General features: G+C 39.0%; 1 protein-coding gene across 15 annotated transcripts in view; it reads right to left on the bottom strand.

Moving 5' to 3' along the window:
• The window catches only part of ERC1 (ELKS/RAB6-interacting/CAST family member 1), a 534,923-nt gene that overhangs the window by 371,775 nt on the left and 143,626 nt on the right, over nt 1-19,522 (bottom strand). For all 15 annotated transcript variants that reach the window (XM_050747035.1, XM_050747039.1, XM_050747032.1 and 12 more), the window contains one exon: nt 19,354-19,521. In XM_050747035.1, coding sequence (XP_050602992.1) covers nt 19,354-19,521 — 168 coding nt within the window. The remainder of the gene's footprint in view (nt 1-19,353; nt 19,522) is intronic.

Genomic DNA, 19,522 nt, shown 5'->3' with positions numbered 1-19,522 from the left:
TTGTTGTGATGGATATATCAATCTGATCAGCAGTTTCTTACAACGTATCACCTACATCTTTTGGGGGCTTGTTCAATATTTTATTGCCTATATTAAAGTATAAAGAGTACGTTTATAAATGGGTAGAAGGCATGAAATTGAAGGATTGACAATCCTTCAACCAAATCAAGACTAAACAATTTGTTAGTCTAAACAATTTGTTAGTCAAATCAAGATTTGATTGTTAGACTAAACAACTGTTAAACTAAACAATCAAATCAAGAGTCAAAAGATTCTCCATGATTCTAAATTCAGAATAATTGGCTGAATTTAAATTAGCAAAGTAAAATTTAATGAGAATAAATTATCCTGATACCTCACATCCTGAGTATGTATATACCACTTTACAGGTTCCAAGGTGCATGATTTCATACACATTACATCATTCAACAAGAACCTCCTTAGGCAGCTATTACATTCACCCTACAGATGAAGAAACTGAACGTTACTGAGTTTCACTGAGTAGCCCACATTTCAGCTAAGGGCCATGAACGGAACATGAATCCCATTTTAATCATCTCTCTTGCGATTAGATCCAAAATTCTAACTAAACAAGTCAAGGTGGAAGAAAAATGAGTTTAGACAAATAACAGTCATCAGAAAAAATAACAAAAGCAAATAAGAACAATGAGGGGCATAAAAATACTTCACGCAGGATATTAAGACTCGAGGGCTGCCAAAGAGCGAGCTCCAAATATCTAAATATCGTGCGGAAGAAAGATCTGACTTACTCAGTATGGCTCCAACTTAACCCCAACCAGCAAATCCTCTAAGGCAGGGGTCCCCACCCCTGGGCCATGCACCAGTGCTGGTCTGTGGCCTGTCAGGAGCTGGGCTGCACAGCAGGAGGTAAGCGGTGAGACAGGTGAGCAGGACCGCCTGAGCTCCACCTCCTTCAGATCAGTGGCAGCATTAAGTTCTCACAGGAGTGTGAATCCTACTGTGAACTGCGCGTTCGAGGGATCTAGGTGGCATGTTCCTTATTAGATTCTAATGCCTGATGATCTGACGTGGGACAGTTTCATCCCAAAACCGTCCCCTGCTCCCTGGCCTGTGGAAAATTGTACTCCACAAAACTGGTCCCTGGTGCCAAAGGCTCTAAGGAGTCAATTCTGGTTAAACAAAAGAGGGTCAAAACTGTCCAAAACTGATACATGCTACCTGAGAGGAAATCAATTCATTCATCATAACTGGACATATTTCTCATATTTATTTGCCATATGTACTTCCTCTCATTGACCTAAGGTATAGGAACATGCATAAATACTAAAATCAAGTATTAATCTCTGGGACAGAATAAAAAGGAATACTATCAAGGAGAGATATGCCAATGAACTTCAACAATATTTGAAATGTTAACTTGAGTGATTACACTCAGTATATTATTCTCTATACATTTTTGTATCTCTGAGATAATTTTTAAAATATAAAAAGATAACATAAACACATGGTCAACAAACAAGCAATTGGGATAGCACCCACAACCCTTCATACAAAACAATTCAAAGAAATTCCTGGGCAACCAAAAATTAAGGTTTAAAACTTGGGAACAGCTGGGCACGGTGGCTCATGCCTATAATCCCAGCACTTTGGGAGGCCGAGGCAGGCAAATCACCTGAGAACAGGAGTTCAAGACCAGTCTGACCAACATGGAGAAATCCCATCTCTACTAAAAATACACACACACACAAAAATTAGCTGGGCGTGGTGGTGCCTGCCTGTAATCCCAGCTACTCGGGAGGCTGAGGCAGGAGAATTGCTTGAACCAGGGAGGTGGAGGTTGCAGTGAGCCGAGATCATGCCACTGCACTCCAGCCTGGGCAACAAGAGCGAAACTCCTTCTCAAAAAAAAAAAAAAAAAAAATCCTGGGAACAGTTAAGCTGTTTCTAACGACTAGTGATGAGCATTAAATACACTGAAATTCAGAAATAAAAGCTAAATATGAATCATTATTACAGTAAGTGTTTTTCCTTTACAAAAAACAACACAATATAAAACTGAAAAGTACTACGAACTCAGCAAAATACAACAAAAGTTTATCAACAAAAATCAAGAAGAGGAATTGGTAATATAAACTATTTTTAATAAAAGGTAGTCAGTAAACGTGGCTTCATTTTTAAACGTGTTAAATGAAGACACAGAAAGTTTTAAAATACTGTTTAAAGTAATAGATAATCACAGGAGAAACCAGGCACAAACTATAAACTTTCCCCACTCTACTGTACATATAGCAAAATTAGAGGAAATGGAGGATTACACTTTAATTCTGCTATACATCCAATTATAACGAATGAATGGATTTCCTCCCAGGTAGTGTGGTTTAGTTTAGGACAGCTTGACCCTCTTTAGAATGGACTCCTTAGAGCACCTGCTGATTGAATTAACGTGGGGTCATACTGAACAAGTCTAATCTGTCTTCTGCATGATGGTTTTTTAGATATTTGGATCTTCACTTTATTAAAGCCAACGGTCAATTTTCATTTTTTGTAACTCATCAGCAGTATTTGAAAAAGCTGATCATCCTCTCCTCTTTGAAACCCTTTCTTCACCTGACTTCTGAGATACCATATTCAATAAAAAAAGTTACAAGGTCATTTTTTGGAAGAGGAAAATTTGACAAAATTGTACTAAAGTTCATCTGAAAAAGTAAATGAGTGAGAAGAGTGAGAAATTCCTGCAAAAATAAAATTAATATAGCAAAACGATCTAATCTGATAATTTATTTGTGGCATTTCAAATCAGAAGAGAAAGGGTGCATTATTTAACACATACTATACTGACAACTGGCCAGCCACATGTAAAAACATAAAACTGAATCATTACAGCAATATATAAACTGTATAAACCAGTTTTTAGGTGTAAAAAAAGAAACTTTAAAAGTACCAGAGAAAAGCATGTATAAATTATTTAATAACCTTGGCAAGGGCAGACTGCTTGAGCCCAGCAGTTCAAGGCCAGCCTGGGCAACATGGCAAAACCCTGTCTCTACAAAAAGCTAAAAAATTAGCTGGGCATGGTGGTGTGTGTGGCTGTAGTCCAACTATTCGAGAGTCTGAGGTGCGAGGTTGGCTTGAGCCTGGGAGGTAGAGGTTGCAGTGAGCCGAGATTGCGACACTGCACTCCAGCCCGGGTGACAGAGCGAGATCCTGTCTCAAAAAAATATAAAAATAAAAATGACTTTGGCATGTATAAGGACTTTCAAAGTGTGACCTAAAATTGAGAGGACATAAAGAAAAGTACTACTAAATTTGGTGACATAAACCCCAAAACAAATACATAAATGAAGTAAAAAAAAAAAAAAAAAACAGGAAAATGTATTTGTAAAACATAAAAGGAACTAGACCAATGTATTCCCTAGAGAAAAAATTCCTATAAATCAACAAGAAAAAATATATCATCAAACAGAAAAATATGGCAAAGAAATGAACACATACTTCCCAATTAAAACAAACCAAAAACCTATGAAAAAATGCGCAATGAGAACTCAACTTTAAATAAATACTAAGCAAGAAAAGAGACACTTCAGAATTGCCTACCAAGTCAGTGGAAATTTAAAAAGGTTTGATAACAAATGTTTAATGAAACTGTGCAGAAAAACATTCTTAGTATAAACCAGTGAAAGACTTTTGGTGGACAATTAAACAGCTATCAATATTTTAGATGCGTACAACATTAAATCATGAATGAGATGGCCATGTCATTATGCGTTACGCTACTATAATAAACAAGAGGCCGGGCGTGGTGGCTCACGACTGTAATCCCTGCACTTTGGGAGGCCAAGGTGAACAGATCATGAGGTCAGGAGTTCGAGACCAGCCTGGCCAACATGGTAAAACCCTGTCTCTACTAATAATACAAAAATTAGCCAGGTGTGGTGGCACACGTCTGTAATTCCAGCTACTCAGGGGGCTGAGGCAGGAGAGAATTGTTTGAACCCGGGAGGCGGAGGCTGCAGTGAGCTAACATCGAACCACTGTACTCCAACTTGGGCAACACAGCGAGACTCTGTCTCAAAAAAATAAATAAAATAAGAAAAACCCCTATCTTCACCTAACTGTAAAGCTTACGTTAAGTTTAGTTAAATTATGATAGAAATATGATTCAGAAAACCATGTAGATATTTTTTAAGATGGGATAAAGCTGCATATAAAACGATATTAAAATGTTTATTTTTAAGTTAATAAAAAGTATGATTCCAGTTGTTTTTTAAAAGGTATATAACACATAAATGCTTAATATGCATAGAAACTTTATGAAATGGCACACAAAGAGCTGTTAATATCCCTAGAGAATTGCACTGAGAGGAGCAAAGGATGGCAGAAGAAACTTTAGTATCACTCCATATGTTTTAGTAATTCTTTTTTTTCAACCCGGAACACATATTACTCTCATAATGTTAATACTAGTCATTTTTACAATCCTACATTGTCCTTTCTCAGGCCTTTTAAAAAAATACTTATCGGCCAGGCACGGTGGCTCACGCCTGTAATCTCAGCACTTTGGGAGGCCAAGGCGGGCGGATCACGAGGTCAGGAGATCGAGACCCGGCTAACACGGTGAAACCCTGTCTCTACTAAAAAATACAAAAAATTAGCGGGGCGTGGCCCAGCTACTCGGGAGACTGAGGCAGGAGAATGGCGTGAATCTGGGAGGCGGAGCTTGCAGTGAGCTGAGATGGCGCCACCACACTCCAGCCTGGGGGACAGAGCAAGACTCCGTCTCAAAAAAAAAACAACAACAACAACAACAAAAACTTACCTAGACTTTTTAAAAGTTTAATTATTTTTATCCATTCATTAGTTGATGGGCACTTAGGTTGATCCATATCACAGATGTCTTTTTTGCACAATGACTTCTTTTCCTCTGGGTAGACACTTAGTAGTGGGACTGCTGGATGAAATGATAAATCTTTTTTTTTTTTTTTTTTTTTTTGAGATGAAGTCTCGCCCTGTGAGTGCAGTGACATGATCTAGGCTCACTGCAACCTCCGCCCCCCAGGTCCAAGCAATTCTCGTGCCTCAGCCTCCTAAGTAGCTGAGACTTCAGGCATGCACCAATATGCCCGGCAAATTTTTGTATTGTTACTAGAGACGGGATTTCGCCACGTTGACCATGTTGCCAGGTTTGTCTCAAACTCCTGACCACAGGTGATCCGTCTGCCTCGGCCTCCCAAAGTGCCAGGACTACAGGGGTGAGCCACCACGCCCAGCCTGAAATGATAAATCTACTTTTAGTTCTTTGAGAAGCATCCATGCAGTTTTCCACAAAGGTTGTGCTAATTTACATTTGCACCAACAGTGTGTAAGAGTTCCCTTTTCACCACATCCATGATACCAGCTATTATTTTTTAACTTTTTAATAACAGCCCTTCTGGATGGGGTAGCGTGGTATCTCACTGTGATTTTAATTTGCATTTCCCTGATGATTAGTAATGTTGAGCATTTTTTCAAACAGTTTTGGGTGTTTGTATATTTTCTTTTGAGAAATGTCTATTCATGCTATTTGCCCACTTTTTATGGGATTATTTATTTTTTTCTTGCTGATTTCAGTTCCTTGTAGACTGTGGATATTAGTATTTTGTTGAATATGATGCAAATATTTTCTCCCATTCTGTAGGTGGTCTATTTACTCTTTTGATTATTTATTTTGCTGTACAGAAGATTTTTAGTTTAATTAAGTTCATTAAGTCCCATTTATTCATTTTTATTTTGTTGTGCTTTTGAGATCTTAGTCATAAATCCTTCACCTAAGCCAATGTTCAGAAGAGTTTTCCCTGTGTTATCTTCCAGAATTTTTATGGTTTCAGGTCTTAGATTAAGTCTTTAATCCACGTTGGTTAGTTTTTGTATATGGCAAGAGACAGAAAATGTGTGTGTATAAATACACGTGTGTGTGTGTATATACATATACACATACATATACATACACATACATACACACACACACATCACGGAATACTACTCGGCCATGAAAAAAAGAATGAAATCATGTCTTTTGCAGCAACCTGGATGGAACTGGAGGCCATCATCCTAAGTGAAGTAACTCAGGAATGGAAAACCAAGTACTGCGTGTTCTCACTCATAAGTGGGAGGAAGTGCTGAGTACCCAAAGGCATACAGAGTGGTAACATGGACACTGGAGACTCAGAGCAGGGGGAAGCAGGCAGGGGAGAAATGAAAAATTACCTATTGGATACAATGTGCATTATTCAGGTGACAGGTACACTTAAAGCCCAAACTTCACCACTGCACTATTCATCCATGTGACCAAAAACGACTCATACTCCTAAAGTCATTGAAACAAAATTTAAAAGATAAAAGAGTTTAATGCATTTATATTTCAAATATAATAGTTCTAGATTACACATAAAAAAGCAGAAAGGAAAAAGTTTCAGCGGCCAAACTTTTACAACGGTCGTACAATCCTCTCTCTCAAGGGATACTTTGCAATTACTTTTTCTATTAAAAAAAGACTGCTGGCATGCTAGCAGTCAGTAGCAAAGCTATAGCAATAATCCACAGCAGTAATAACCCAAGGGCTTGACAGCAAGCCAAAACATTAATGTACACTGGCCAAGAAAAAAAATACTCAAGTTGTATAACATCTTTTGTAAAGCTAATATGTTTCAAAGTCTCCAATTCAACAGCAATATAGGGGCAATACGGCAATATAGTTTCTTACAAACTGAACGTAGACTAACCACATATCTAGCCATCACACTCCTGCCTGGGTGTTTACCCAAATGAGGTGAAAATGTATGTCTACACAAAAGTCTGCCCATAAATGTTTAGAGTAGTTTATTCAAAATCACCAAAAACTGGAAGCAACCAAGATCAAGATGTCTTTCAACAGATGATTAGATAAACTGTGGTATATCTAGACAATGGAATATTATTCAGTAATAAAAAGAAATGAGATATCAAGCCACAAAATAAATGAAGGAACCTTAAATGCACATTGTAAGTGACAGGAGACAGTCTGAAAAGAGTACGTACTATATGATTCCAATGACGTGACATTCTGGAGAAAGCAAAACTATAGAGATAATAAAACAATCAGTACTGACTAAGGGTTGGGAAGGAGTGGGGGAGAGAGAGATGGAGTGCAGAGGAGTTGTAGAATACAGTGAAACTACTCTGTATTAGACTGTAATGGTGGATACACGTCATTAGATATTTAGCAAAACCCAGAGATCCCCACAAAACAAAGAGTGAACCCTAATGTGAACCATGAACTTTAGTCAGTAATAATGTGTCAACACTGGCTCACTGATTTTAACAAATGTAGCATTCTAATACAAGTGCTATTAATAGGGGAAGCTGTGAGCAAGGAAGAGGAAGTATAAGGGAACTTCCCAAACTACTCCAAACAAATAAAATTATTAATTAACAAAAAAAGAAATGGAGTATCCCAAAAGTGCAGGATGGGAAAGAGCCAGGGGAAGGTGCAAGGCTGGGGGCTGTGATCATGTAGACCAAAATCAGACCATGTGAAGAAAGGAGAGCCCAGGGGGGCAAGCCTAGCATTCCACATGCATGGCCAGGGAGGGGCTTCTACACACCTGCACCTCTTGGCAAACTCAGTGATCGTTTGTTTTACCTTCTCCGAGTTCACGCATTCTTCAAGCTTTGGTAACTGGAATGTTTGTCTTTTCAGGCTCAAAAACAGTCAGTGGAAGTGGAACCAAAATTAAGTACCAATCGTATGTCAGGATTCACCTAGGAAAACTGTGAGCTGCTGACCGGACTGCTTCTCTGAAGAAGCTGGTACTCCCTTTTGTCTCTAACTTTAAAAGCTCCCAGGCAGCAACCTGAAATCCACAATCTCTTTGGAATAGGATGGGAAATATTCTGAAGACACAGTTAAACATGTATAAGTCTCAAGCCTTAAAAAGGGTCAAAATGCCAAAGGCAAGAAATTGTGCAGCTTTGACCACAGTGGTGTGACAACCTGCAATTGTCTAACATACTCAGCACGTGTCCATCAGAGTTCCGGAACACACAGACATCTTGGGATTTCATCTGATTTGGGAAAAGCCTTTAACTGTAGCTAGGAGTCACCTCACCTCGATGTTCTTCATGTAATCAAGCCTTGGGGATTTTCTGCTGTGGTTCGCTCTTCTGATGTACGGTTCCCAGTAGTATGAAATGGAAAGATGACCTTTCACAGACAACTGTGAAAGGAGAAGCTACGACTGTGGAAGAGAAAGCTCCCTAGAATGCCCTCACAAAACCATCCAATGGAAGACATCCTCTAGGAGGCCTCCAACAGACCCCTTGATGCTACAAAAATACCAGAGGCTTAGGAGCTGGGAACTTCCAGGGCTAGAGATCTCTTGCTGTGGTCCTTTCCACCATCACACTGACAACAGTTCTCTCCAACACCTTTCTGCTTGCCACCGTCTTCCTCACCAGGAAGCTACACACACCAGCCACATCGTCTTCCTCACCAGGAAGCTACACACACCAGCCACATCGTCTTCCTCACCAGGAAGCTACACACACCAGCCAACTATCTCACTGGCTCCCTGGAGCGCAAGTCTCTTCGTTTTCATCTTGTTTATATCCATGAGCATCACATATACCATCACACACACCTGGAAATGTGGCTAACTCCTATGCAACATCTGGCTGTCTTCTAGCATCACGTGCTACATGGCCTCCAACCTATATTTCTGTGTTGTTCTGACCAGGTACCGGGCCATCACCAGTGCCCTGTAGTACAGTAAATGGGCCATCTCAAATTGTATCTCTTATCCGAGTGCTCTTCTCCTAGATCTCCTGCAGCACCTACTCCACATGTAAGACCTTCTACATTCTGGCTGTGTTGTTCATCATCTTCACACAGTGCCCAACAAGAACATCCAGGCGCCATCATCACAGCACCACTCCCAGGTCATCACAGCTCACTCTGCTCCCTCAACCCCAACCTCCATGAGAGGCAAAGGTGCTTAACTGGCTGTCCTCCACTTGTTAAACACATGAAAATCAAGCATGCTGATAGTGTCCTAGAACAACAGGAAATTTACTTACCAACAAGGAAAGCCATAGAAACCCTGGGGATCATTTTAGGGGCTTTTAACATCTGCTGGCTGCCCCTCTTTATTGTGTCTCTGCCAGCCAAGACACCCAACCATACTGAACATTTTCATCTTGCTGAGCTTTTTTTTTTTTTTTTTTTTTTGATACAAAGTCTCGCTCTTGTCTCCCAGGCTGGAAAGCAATGGTACAATCTCAGCTCACTGCAACCGCTGCCTCCCGGGTTCAAGCGATTCTCCTGCCTCAGCCTCCTGAGTAGCTGGGACTACAGGCATCTGCCACTACTCCCAGCTAATTTTTGTATTTTCAGTAGAGACGGGGTTTCACGTTGGCCAGGCTGGTCTCGAACTCCTGACCTCAGGTGATCCGCCCGCCTAGGTCTCCCAAAGTGCTGGGATTACAGGCCTGGGCCACCGCGCCTAGCCTTGCTGAGCTATTTTTAAACTCCATCATTAATTCAGCGATGTACATTCTGTCTAATGAACAGTTTCACCAAGCATTTCAGAAAGCTGTCTTTTTTGCAGAAAGTCTCCTAGTCTTATTTGGTGGCTACTTGGTTATCTCTACCTGTTGTCTTCTGAGCCACCAGAAGTTGGGCAGCTGTGTGAAATGAAACAGGACTGAAATTTGTCAACTGTGTTAGGTAGAAACATGGCTCACAGGGCTACCTGTTAATATAATTCACATGGAAAAGTGCCTGGCACTGAGAAAGAACCTTGGCTCAGAGGACGGTTTCCCGGTGTACCTAAGATTTGTATAAACCTCTAAGGAAAGCAGAGGAGAATAATGACCTGAATTGAAACAGAATTTAAGAGTTCGAATGGAGGGGTCCGTTCCACTAACACTCTCCACTGGAATATAACAGGGATTTCTTGCATTGAGTCTTTCTTAGATCAAATCTGTCCTGTTTGTTCATGAGATATTCAACAGTGGGGGGCAAATGGTCGACGGTGTGGAGAGAGATCCTGAAGCCAGGGGCAAAGAAGACAAATAGAATTAAGTTGACTACTTTCTACCCTTCCTTCTTCCCCATTAAATTCATACCACCTTACTGTTCCGAAGGTAAAATCCCTGATCTCCCCCACTGAAGTATTTATAGGTTTTGGGTCCACCAAGATTTGAAAAGAATGGCAATCCAAATGTTTTATTTTTGAGCTCTCTCAAAATCACTGTTACTATATTTTTCTTAACCCTAATACACTGCCAAATTGGAATTGATTTTTTAAATGCACTTTTTGTTTAGAGTCGTTTTGGATTTGCAGAGAGGTGAGGATGGTACAGAGAAGGTGATACAGAGAGTTCCCGTGTACCCAGAGGCTGGATTCCCGTACTGTTAACATCTTACATTAGTATCAACACGGAAACACGGACACATTATTCTTAACAAGAGTCCATGCTTTATTCACGTTTCCTTAGCTTTTGTCTGCTGTCACTTTTCTGTTCCAAGATACTGCCTAGGATATGTCATTACGTTTGGATGGCATGTTTCCTTGGGCTCTTCTTGGCTGTGGCAGTTTCTTGGACTTTCCTAGTTTTTGGAGGCCTGGCAGTTTTGAATAGCACTAGTTAGGTGTTTGGTGGAATGATTCTTCGCTAGGATTTGTCTACTGTTTTGTTCATAATTGGACTGGGGTTGCGCATTTTGGGGAAGAGAACCACAGAGGTGAAGTATCATTGACCATTTCAAGTGCACACACTGTCAAAATGACCTATCACTGTTAACAATGACCCAATGATTTTTTATATCCCATTCTCATTAGGAATCTTAAGATGTTGACTCATCAAATAAAAAGCCTGAAATATCATGATCCAAAAATAAGCAATATAAATAATAAATAAAAATGGTAATAACTGCTCAAAACACATTAGCTATTTTTATTTGATGAATTTATATGTAATGGTTTGAAGATAAAAGAGTTGTAAACAACTTTGAATTTATTCTTTCCCTACCAATAGGTTCTGCTTCTGGAAAACATTTTAGTTCCACTGTTCTATTTTTACTGCCATGGCTGTTAAGAGAAGCCTCTGACTGGGGGAGAGACAGTAGAGCGTTGCTGCTACCAGCTAATTCAGAAGTAAACTATGAGATGGATCGTTTCCACATATAAGTACACCTAAACTGCATCTGAGTTCCTTCAGTAGGAAAATGTCCTGTACTGTCTGAGGGAATGGCTTCAAAGACTCCTTTTAAAGATAACACACACAGTTATGAACATTTTATCCCATGCCAAAACGCTTTGTAATGTAAGCTGCAGGTGAGTGCACTGTAAACTCCCCTAAGATATTCAAAACACCCTTCCCCTCAAGCAAAATCTTGATTCAATTCTTCTCAGTCTTGGTGATGGCCAAGGGACTATGGTCCCAGAGATTAGTTCAAGTAATATTAAGTAGGTGAAATTTTTCTGTGTTTTATCTACCACCACCCATGTCATTCCCAATACCTCCCAAAGCAGGCAAATGAATGAAAACTAAATAATAATAATATTCAATCTGAAGTCTTGTTCAAGTAATACACTTTATCTCCATGACTTTTTGCCTGTCAATATCTATGTATTTGTCTCTATACATCATATTGGCTGAGTTTCAGAAACAAACGATAACACAAAATGAAAAAAAGATGTCGGGCACGGTGGCTCATGCCTGTAATCCTAGCACTTTGGGAGGCTGAGGTGGGCAGATTCCTTCAGTCCAGGAGTTCGAGACCAGCCTGGCCAACATGGTGAAACTCCATCTCTACAAAAAATACAAAAAACTAGCTGGGCATGGTGGCATGTGCCTGTAGTCCCAGCTACTCAGGAAGTGAGGTAGGAGGACTGCTTGAGCCCCAGACACAAGGGTTGCAGTGAGCCATAATTGCACCACTGCATTCCAGCCTGGGCAACACAGTGAGATCCTGTCTCAAACAAATCAACCGATACATATGTATGTATGATACTGTATTAAAACAAACAAATCAACCGACATATACGTATGTATGATACTGTATTAAAACAAATCAACCGACATATACATATGTATGATACTGTATTAAAACAAACAAATCAACCAACATATATGTATGTATGATACTGTATTAAAACAAACAAATCAACCGACATATATGTATGTATGATACTGTATTAAAACAAACAAATCAACCAACATATACATATGTATGATACTATATTAAAACAAAAAAATCAACCGATATATATGTACGTATGATACTGTATTAAAACTAAGTTTCAGCTGTAAGCACCACTCTTCTCTCCACGGTCCTACACAAAATTTCAAAAGTTTAAACAGTAAAAATACGGTGGCTGGAATAATAAACACTGTTTTGACCTTTGCTCGCTGGATGGAAGTGTGGAAAAAGTTGTTACTCCTGCCTAAAAATACATAAAACTGCATGTTTTACCAAGAAAAAAAGGATTACTTATTTTAAAGTTATTTTTATGTAATTTTTAAAAATACATAGATCCCTTGAGAAGTTTAAACTGTCTCTAAATCTACTGTATTCATTTTATTTTTTATGGATACTAAATTTAAAGCTATCTCTATTTTATCAGCCAACAATGGTGCTGGAAATACATCAAAATGTTGATTCTGACCACATTAATACAGTAACGTCAACAAAAACAGTACACACAATGGGAAGGATCTAAGCACTGAAAAACAACAGGCATAAAGGTAATTGTCTACAAAGCAGTAGCACTAGGCCGAACTCGGTGCCTCATGCCTGTAATTCCTGCACTTTGGGAAGCTGAGGTGGGTGGATCATCTGAGGTCGGGAGTTCAAGACCAGCCTGACCAACATGGCAAAACCCTATCTCTACTAAAAATACAAAAATTAGCTGGGCGAGGTGGCAGGCGCCTGTAATCCCAGCTACTCAGGAGGCTGAGGCAGGAGAATCACTTGAACCCGGAGGTGGAGGTTGCAGGGAGCCAAGATCATGCCACTGCACTCTAGCCTGTGTGACAGAGTGAGACTCAGTCTCAAAAAATAAATTAATTAATTAAATAAAACAAAAAAAGAAGCACTAATAACATAAACCTATTTTGAAAATAGCTGTACTAACTATCTGGTAAGTTTTAAGACACACAAAAGTGTGTAACAGGATGAATTATTGGGGCTGTAGTGTACGAAGAGAGCACAATTACTGATCCTCTGCTCTGCTGCCTCCTGTGAAGGATGAAGAGGAAGGACAAAGAAAATATATTCAAGATTTGCACGGGGTGTGTGTGTGTGTGTGTGTGTGTGTGTGTGTGTGTGTCTCCTGCTGCCATGTAAGACGTGCCTTGCTTTCCCTTCACCTTCTGCCATGATTTAAGTTTCCCGAAGCCTCCCTAGTGACTCAGATATGGAAATGTGAGTCAATTAAACCTCTTTTCTTCATAAATTACTTAGTCTCAGGTAGTATCTTTATAGCAGTGTGAAAATGGACTAATACGAAAACTTTTCTAAAAATGTTTACCTAGTGAAAAATAAGAAATGCGTTACTTGCAAACGACCTTTGAATTCTAACCAGTCTATCTTTTCTTGTAACGTTAATCATCTAAGGCTTTTTTAGTAGCTTGCTGTCATGTTCTCACGATCTGAAAGGCAAAATTTAATGACTGAAGACCCATGCAATCTTTCAACACTTTGGTTTTAAATGAAGTAATCCTTATAGAATGAGAGCGAAGAAAATGGGAGCTGAAAAATAAATGTTATAAAAGTAAAATACATGCCCCTAACACTTACGACCTAATAAAGTGATAATCCATCATGTCACCAACATTTTGGGTATAATCAGCCTACGGCGACAAACAGGCTGTGGGCACAGTGGTGAGTCAAGTCTTTGTACATCCAGATGCCTTCGGAAACCTGCACTGTATTAAACCAAGTAATTAAATCACTCCCCTCCTCACAAACTTCACAACTGCAATAACCAGTGAAATTTTAAAAATTCATATTTTACTAATATCCTACACTTAAAGAAAAGTTTAATAGGAAACGGAACCCAAAAGGCTTACGCATTATGAATCATAGCAAAAATTACAAATAACTTCTAATCCACTAAAAGTTGTCTGGTTTTATTTCTTACCAACATGCTATTGTGCCTAATAAGAAGTAAATGCATGAGAAGCACAATTGGGGAAAAATACACAATGATCAAGTGAGATCATGAGAAGTGACAGCATGAGAAGTGAAAAATGTTTTGAAACTACTACGTCTATTACTTGAAAATATTACTATTTACAGATCAAAACGAACACAAACAAAATAAAACAAAAATCAGATGATCATCTCAATAGGCCCCAAAAAACCCAGCATCCCTTTATGATTAAAACCCTCAGCAAAACTGGCACACAAGGGACATACCTTAAGTCATCTATGACAAAGCCACAGCCAACACTATGCTGAACGGGGGAAAGTTGAAAGCATTTTCCCTGAGAACTGGAACAAGGTAAGGATGCCCACTTTCACCACTTCTATTCGACGAAGTACTAGAAGTCCTCGCCAGAGCAATGAAACGGAGAAAGAAATCAACTACGTCCAAATCGGAAAAGAGGAAGTCAAACTATCATTGTTCGCTGATGATGAGGTCATATACCTAGAAAGGCCTAAAGACTCATCCAAAAGCTCCTAGATCTGATAAACGAATTCAGTAAAGTTTCAGGATACAAAATTAATGTACACAAATCAGCAGCACTACCAGACACCAATAGTGACCAAGCTGAGAATCAAATCAACAACTCAATCCCTTTTACAATAACTGCAAAAAACAGTAGAATACCTAAACAAGGAAATGAAAGACCTCTACAAGAAAAACTACAAAACTACCAAAAGAAATCACAGATGATACAAATAAATGGAAACACATCCCATGCTCATGGATGGGTAGAATCAATATTGTGAAAATGACCACACTGCCGAAAGCAATCTACACACTCAATGAAATTGCCATCAAAATACCATCATCATTCTTCACAGAACTAGAAAAAACATTCCTAAAATTCACATGGAACCAAAAAACAGCCTGCACAGCCAAGGCAAGACTAAGCAATAAGAACAAATGTGGAGGCACCACATTATCCAACTTCAAACTATACTACAAGGCTATAGTCGCCAAAACCAATTGTGGCACACAGACGAATGGAACAGAATAGAGAACCCAGAAATGAAGCCAGGTACTTACAGTAAACTGATCTTCCACAAAGCAAACAAAAACATAAAGCAGGGAAAGGACACCCTATTGAACAAATGGTGCTGGGATAACTGGCAGGCCACGTGTGAAAAATGAAACTGGATCCTCATCTCTCACCTTACACAAAAATCAACTCAAGATGGATCAAAGACTTAAATCTAAGACTTGAAACCATAAAAATTCTAGAAGATAACACTGGAAAAACTCTTCTAGACACTGGCTTAGGCAAAGCAAACCAAAAGCAAATGTAACAAAAAGATAAATAGATGGGACTTAATTAAACTAAAAAGTTTCTGCATGGCAAAAGAAATAATCAGAAGAGTAAACAGACAACCTACAGAATGGGAGAAAACATTCACAAACTATGCATCTGATAAAGGACTAATATCCAGAATCTACGAGGAATTCAAATCATCTAGTGAAAAACAAATAAATCAAAGAGTGGGCTAAGGACATGAATAGACAATTCTCAAAAGAAGATATACAAATGGCCAACAAACATATTAAAGCTCAACAATGGCCAGGTGTGGTCACTCACACCTGTAATCCCAGCACTCTGGGAGGCCGAGGAGGGCAGATCACCTGAGGTCAGGAGTTCAAGACCAGCCTGACCAACATGGTGAAACCCTGTCTTGACTAAAAATGCAAAAATTAGCAGGGTGTGGTGGCAGATACCTGTAATCCCAGCTACTCAGGAGGCTGAAGTAGGAGAATTGCTTGAACCCAGGAGACGGAGGTTGCAGTGAGCCAAGACTGCATCACCGCACTCCAGCCTGGGCAACAGAACGAGACTCCATCTCAAAAAAAAAAAAGGCTCAACATCACTAATTACCACGGAAATGCAAATCAAAACCACAATGCAATATTTAAAAATCAAAAACTAATAGATAGTGGCATGGATGTGAGGGAACACTTTTACACTGCTGGTGGGAATGTAAACTAGTACAACCACTATGGAAAACAGTATGGAGATTCCCTAAAGAACGAAAAGTAGATCTACCATTGATCCAGCAATCCCACTATTGGCATCGACCCAGAGGAAAAGAAGGCATTGTACAAAAAAGACACTTACACAGGCATGTTTATAACACAATTCACAGTTCCTAAAAATACAGAACCAGCCCAAATGCCCATCAATCAAAAAGTGGACAAAGAAAATGTGGTGTGTGTGTGTGTATATATGTATATATATATATATACACACCACAAAATTCTACTCAGCCATAAAAAGGAACGAAATAATGGCATTCACAACAATCTGGATGGACCTGAAGACCATTATTCTAAGTGAAGTAACTCAGGAATGGAAAACCAAACATTGCATATTCTCACTTACAAGTGGGAACTAAGCTATGAGGATGCAAAGGCATAAGAAACATACAATGGACTGTGGGGAGTCAAGGGGACGTGGGAGTGGGTGAGGGATGAAAGACTACACATTGGGTATGGTGCCCACTGTTCAGGTGATGGGTGCACCAAAATCTCAGAAATCACCACTGAAGAACTTACCCATGTAACCAGATACCACCTGTTCTCCAAAAACTATTGAAACAAAAAATAACAATAAAAAAATGTTTAAGTTTTAACTCATTTTATTTAGATGGATACTTTCTTGATGTATCTATCAATTCTAACACAAAAGCAAGCACTGTACTTTAGTGGGAGAGAACTAACAGCATTCTCATGCAGATCAGGTATAATCTGAAGATGTCCACGACCATGCAGTGCGGTTTCATGTGCACTGGTACACATCCGTAGAAAAGAGAGGAAATGGGGACATACATTAAAATTGAACACTGGAAAATAAGCGTTGTTTAGAAATGGTATCACTACATATTTGGAAAAGCCAAAAGAATACACTAAAAAAAAAAAAAAAATCCAAAACTTTAAGAGAATTCAGTATGATGACTAAGTACAAAACTGATATACAGAAATCACAAGGCTTCATGTGTACAAAAAAACAAGCAGTTAGAAGATATAATGAAAACTGTAACACTTTGTAACAAAAAGAAAACCTAGGAATAAGCTGAATAAATGTATAAAATCGATATGAAGGAAACATTAAAACATTTCTGAGAAACAAAAAATGAATTCACGGTAAGATACACCCTAGTCTTGTCAATTCTCCATAAATTAGTAACTACACATTTTATGTAATCCCAATAAAAAACACAACAGAAAGAATTAAAGGCAGGAGATGATAAAAGCTGACTCTAAATTTCAAATAGAAAAACAGCCAAGAAAAAAAAAGCTAGGGCACTTCTGAAAAAGAAAAGTACCTTGGAAGGAATTAGCTATTAACATATATCACAAAAACACAAAAATGAAAGCAATGTTAATGGATACATAGACAGATCAATATCACTAGAAAATAAGAAACATTCTAAAATATAACTTTTGTAATATGTCTCAAAATCCAGAAGTCTTAAAACATTCACTTTAAGGTGTCTGAACACACACACACACACACACACACACACACACACACACACACACACACACACACACACACACACACACACAAAGTCAAAAGCCAAACAGAGCTAGGAGCAGTGGTCTTGGGAGGCCGAGATGGGAAGATGGCTTGGGGCCAGGAGTTTGAGACCAGCCTGGACGACATCTTTCTTTTAAAAAAAAAAAGCGCAGGGGCTGGGTGCAGTGGCTCACACCTGTAATCCCAGTACTTTGGGAGGCCAAGGTGGGTGGCTCCCTTGAGGCCACGGAATTCAAAACCAGCCTGGCCAACATGGTGGTAAAACCCCGTCTCTTCTAAAAATACAAAAAAATAACCAGATGTGGTGGTGGGCGCCGGGAGTCCCAGCTACTTGGGAGGCTGAGGCAGGGGAATCACTTGAACCCAGGAGGCAGAGGTTGCACTGAGCCGAGATCGTGTCACTGCACTCCAGTCTGGGTGACAAAGTGAGACTCCGCCTCAATAAACAAGTCAAACAGGAAGAAACATTTAGAACTCACATCAGACAAAAGAGCTAATGTTTAAACTGGGAAGCAATTTCTACAAACCAACTTTTAAAAAAGCAGAAAAGAACTCAAAATAAAAATGGGTAAAGCATATAATCAAATAACAGAAAATACAAAGGATTTTAAATATAAAAATATGTTCAACTTTTCTTATAATGAAAGAACTGCAACTACACTGACAGTGTTTTCTCACCTATCAGATTGCCAAAAAGTAAAAAAGTCTTTTAACACTCTCTGTAGACAACTATGCGGGAATATATCGCTTTCATCACTGATAGTAGAAATGAAACTTGGTACAATCTCTTTAAGGCTACTTGGCAAAATCCATCAAAATTATAAATGCATATCCTTTCACTCAGCAGTTCAAGGACTTTATCCTAGAAATATACTTGACTTGACATATGTATCAACTAAATATGTACAATGCTTTTTACTACAGAATCATTTTATGTAAAGGAAGAAATTTTTAGCAATATAAATGTCCATCAGTAGAAATTTTGCTAATTATAGTACATCCATACAATGTTATTAGTAACAACAATGAAGAAACCCTTGGAAAGAATATCAAAACATATTAACTGAAAAAAGGAGAAAGAACAAGTGGCAAGGAACAGTAAGATCTGTACTGAAACACACAAACACACACATTTTTTGGCTCATATATGAACGACGTGTTTGTCTGGATGCCCCTGGTCTGAGCTTAAAATTGTCATCTTATTAAACACATAAATGAAGCTGTACCATCCCAAGTCCATGTACTAAACCAATTTAGTACAGTTGCAATAAAAGACAGAAGGGGAAAAAGAATGTCAGTTCAAACACTTTGGCAATTTACAAGGCACTTTTGAGAAACAGCATGAAAAGCACTACTGGAAGATACTAACCGTGTTTAAATTTTTAAAAACTGAATATGCAATTTTCAGTTTTTTAAATTTTTAAAAACTGAATATGAAACAGCAATCTTAACAATCTACCTACTACTGCAGCAACAGTTCCAAATTACTAATCACAAAAACATAAATTGAAGAATGAGCAAGAAACTCTGACAGCATTTAGATATAACTTAGTGGTAGGAGTGAGGACGTATGAGGAATGGGCCACTGAACTCAGAAGACCTGCACCCTACCTTCTTCTGAAGAACGTTAACCTTCCGCTCCTTCACATCCAACATGTCCTTGAGGTCGTGGATCTCCCCAGCTTGCGTCCCCTTCTCTTCGGCCATATCCTGAATCTGCTTCGTCTTTTTATTCAACATGGTTTCCTTCTCTTCCAAACGCAACCGGAGAGCATCCACC

This window comes from Macaca thibetana, chromosome 11 (genome assembly GCF_024542745.1).
Source record: "Macaca thibetana thibetana isolate TM-01 chromosome 11, ASM2454274v1, whole genome shotgun sequence".
NCBI lineage: Eukaryota > Metazoa > Chordata > Mammalia > Primates > Cercopithecidae > Macaca > Macaca thibetana.
Note: the sequence above shows the minus strand (reverse complement) of the source record. Positions and strands in the feature narration are given on the sequence as shown.